The sequence below is a fragment of the Rhagoletis pomonella genome, unplaced genomic scaffold (assembly GCF_013731165.1).
Source record: "Rhagoletis pomonella isolate Grant_MI unplaced genomic scaffold, Rhpom_1.0 Rhpom_scaffold_00002, whole genome shotgun sequence".
NCBI lineage: Eukaryota > Metazoa > Arthropoda > Insecta > Diptera > Tephritidae > Rhagoletis > Rhagoletis pomonella.
Window position 1 is genome coordinate 93,116,519 of NW_023458556.1, and position 3,179 is coordinate 93,119,697.

A 3,179-nucleotide genomic window follows, 5' to 3' on the forward strand; every position below is an offset into this window, starting at 1 on the left:
CAAGCAAAAAAAAGGAATTATTGCAAATATTCATTGTTTATAAAGCAAAACTTAATTATTAATTCCAATAAAATTTTATTTATATTAAGTATACGCTCAGTGGTTAACAAAAAAAAAAGAACTATTGCAAATATTAATTGTTTATAAGGGAAAACTTAATTATTAATTCCATACATTCCTACATACTAGAAAATTTCAACCAAAGGTAAGGTTTGAGGAAAATATACTTATTTGTTTATAAAGATGCACATAAAATCTGCATTTTCTTCTAAATCTTGTTCAAATAAGCTTAAGTTTTAGGAGGAACTTGTTTTCCCTACTATCTTCAAGAATCCGAAAGTTCTCAGTTGAAATTAGGAAGTTTTTTTCTAACCACTCTAATATGCGTACATATGTACATATGTATGAATGTTTAATTAAAATATGAATCAATAAAAATTCCGCAAAGGTGTTCGAGTTCGCTCACATAGCTTTCTTTCTCCCGACCCTGCTCAATCGCATGTCGGTTTAAAAGGAATGAGGCTTTTTTAAATATACATATGGGGACATTCACGTCAAATGTCCCAAGCGTACCAGCGGTGCAAAACAAGCTACTTTTCGACTAGCTGGGAAGCGGACAGAAAATGGGAAAAATAATTCAAAAACTATGACTTCTATAGATTTCTGTACGGGCTATCCGATGGTACTATGCGTTATTAATGATTTCTATGTAAAACTACCTGATCTTTCGATTCAGATGACTATAAACAAAATTAAAAAAGACTATAATTGGGAAAAATTACAAATAAGCTTTTGTCTCAATTTTCACCATGAAAACGGAAAAATTTTGGAAAACGCATGGCTCCGTCGTCTAACCCGTACAAAAATGTATGGATATCATAGTTTTAGATTTTGTCCCACCATTTTCTATCTGCTTCCCAGTTAGTCGAAAGTAGCTTGTTTTGCGCCGCGCTTGGGACATTTGACGTGAATTTACCCATATGTATCAATACCTACAAACATAAAGATATACATACATATGTAACCGTATACGCTACCTTGAATTTCTATACCAGAAACATTTACAAAATCCTGAATTTTGGAGGAAATAAGTTGAATAATGGCCAACCGTAAAATACTCCAGGAATATGAAGAAGGATTTAAATGTTCGGTATTGCACTTTGGTTGTTGGTAATTTATTTTTGCAGAATTGTTAAGTTCAGTAGGATCGTCTTCATCCTCCATTTCATTGTCACTTTCAACAGGATCATCAGTGTCATAGTCGTCTTCATCTAAAAATATACGGAACAGATTTTAGAAGCACTTTAAGTATAATAAATTTTGTGGAATATGCGCATCTGTTGCACATTATTAAAATTTTAGTTAACCTTACAAAAATAAATAACGTTGTATAAAATTCTTATTGTCATCTATCTCCAGATAATAAGACAAAAAGAGAAATTAAAAAATTTTTTTTTTTAGGTCCAATATATTTATATGAGCCACTATATCCCAATAGAACTTGTGAGCATCGTACGATTGCTGCAATTGGGAGTTTAAGAATACTACTCATTGCTTCTGTATATACCCTGCGACTATCGCGTGTAAAGAGTACTCCCTAAGGACCAAGGATTACTCCAAAATTAACCACAATTCATATAAAAAATATGGTCCAATTAACATTACGATGGCCTAGGGCAGGACCATATACTCCATCCCTGCAGTACATCAGAGTAGCACAAAACTACTCCAACATATTAACAATGGCATTGTTGTTATATTATTTCGTTTGTGCACGCTTTTGTTCTTCACTTCTCAGATGCTTTTTCGAAATTAATAAAAACCAAAAACAAAAATTAAAAATTACTTGTTACCTCTGACGGCATTCGAACCCGAACATGTTGGGAGCTAACAACTAACAGCGAGCATCTCTACACGTTCAGCTACAGGCAGACATGCAAATGTGCTTTCAAATGCTCAACCCAATCACATTTCGTTAAAACACGAGCAGTGATCAGGTAACAAACAATAAGCTGGCGCAGAGACACGAGTTGGTCCGCTACAGCATGACAGCGGAACACTTTTGTAAGTACTCCAATATACAACAAATAGACCAAACGATTTTTGCAGGGTAAACATGTAATTTCGTATACCCCCTTAACATTGTATGTCCTAAGAGAAAGCACATGGTGGATCGGCGAACAAAACAACGATTACAAATGTGTCTGTACGCTTTGCTCTTTATTATACGCACTCCCATTGAAACAATCACGTTTGCAATCGACGCTTGGCTGGATGCTTTCTAACACAAGAGTGCGCATAGAAAAATATCCCATATTCCTCTCAAACAAGCAACAAGGGAGTACTCTTATAAAAGTCATCCCACATTTTTTCAAAACGTGCAATAACAAAGTACTCATAAAGAAGTAGTCTCGTAAACCTCCTAATAGTCTAAGATCCGACAAGGGCAGCTGTGTAATGGATCAAATCTATTTTGAATGAAATCTAACGTGTTAATAAATACTTCGCGAGTGGGTTGGCTGAAAAAATCCTGTATAGGATATTTTTAATTCATTATTCAAAAATTAATCTTACTAGTCTTACTATCTTATCTTACTAATCTTACTAATCTTACTAATATTATAAATGTGAAAGTTTGTATGTTTGGATGTTTGGGAAATCATCACGAGGAAACGACTGAACGGATTTGCATGAAGTTTTGTACGCAGACAGCTTATGCGCCAGATTGGTTAATAGGCTATTCTTTTAAGAGTTGCCACCTGGTTAAAAGTTTAATTTATTTAATATGCGGGAACGACTGAATGGATTTGCATGAAAATTTGCAAACAGATAGGTTATGACCTAGATTGGAAAATAGGCTACTTTTCTTAAGAGTTGCCACCTGTTAAAAAAGTTTAATTCAATTAATACGCAGAAACGACTGAATTGATTTGCATGAAATTTTGCAAGCAGATAGCTTATGACCTACAGTGAGAAAAAGGCTAATTTTTTGGAAGAGTTGCCACCTGTTAAAAAAATTTAATTAAATTAATACGCGGAAACGACAAAACGGATTTGTATGAACTTTTGCACACAGATAGCTTATGCCCTACGTTAGAAAGTTGGCTACTGTTTTTAAGAGTTGCCACCTGTTAGAAATGTTTAATTTAATTAATACGTGGAAATTAATGAACTGATTT

At 33.9% G+C, this 3,179-nt stretch overlaps 1 protein-coding gene across 1 annotated transcript in view; it reads right to left on the reverse strand.

Moving 5' to 3' along the window:
• Nucleotides 1–938: 938 nt before the first annotated feature.
• The window catches only part of LOC118734191 (dmX-like protein 2), a 311,485-nt gene continuing 309,244 nt past the window's right edge, over nt 939–3,179 (reverse strand). Inside the window, exon 6 of the mRNA XM_036463914.1 lies at nt 939–1,271. Within this exon, the coding sequence (XP_036319807.1) occupies nt 973–1,271 (299 nt within the window). The 3' untranslated portion in view covers nt 939–972. The remainder of the gene's footprint in view (nt 1,272–3,179) is intronic.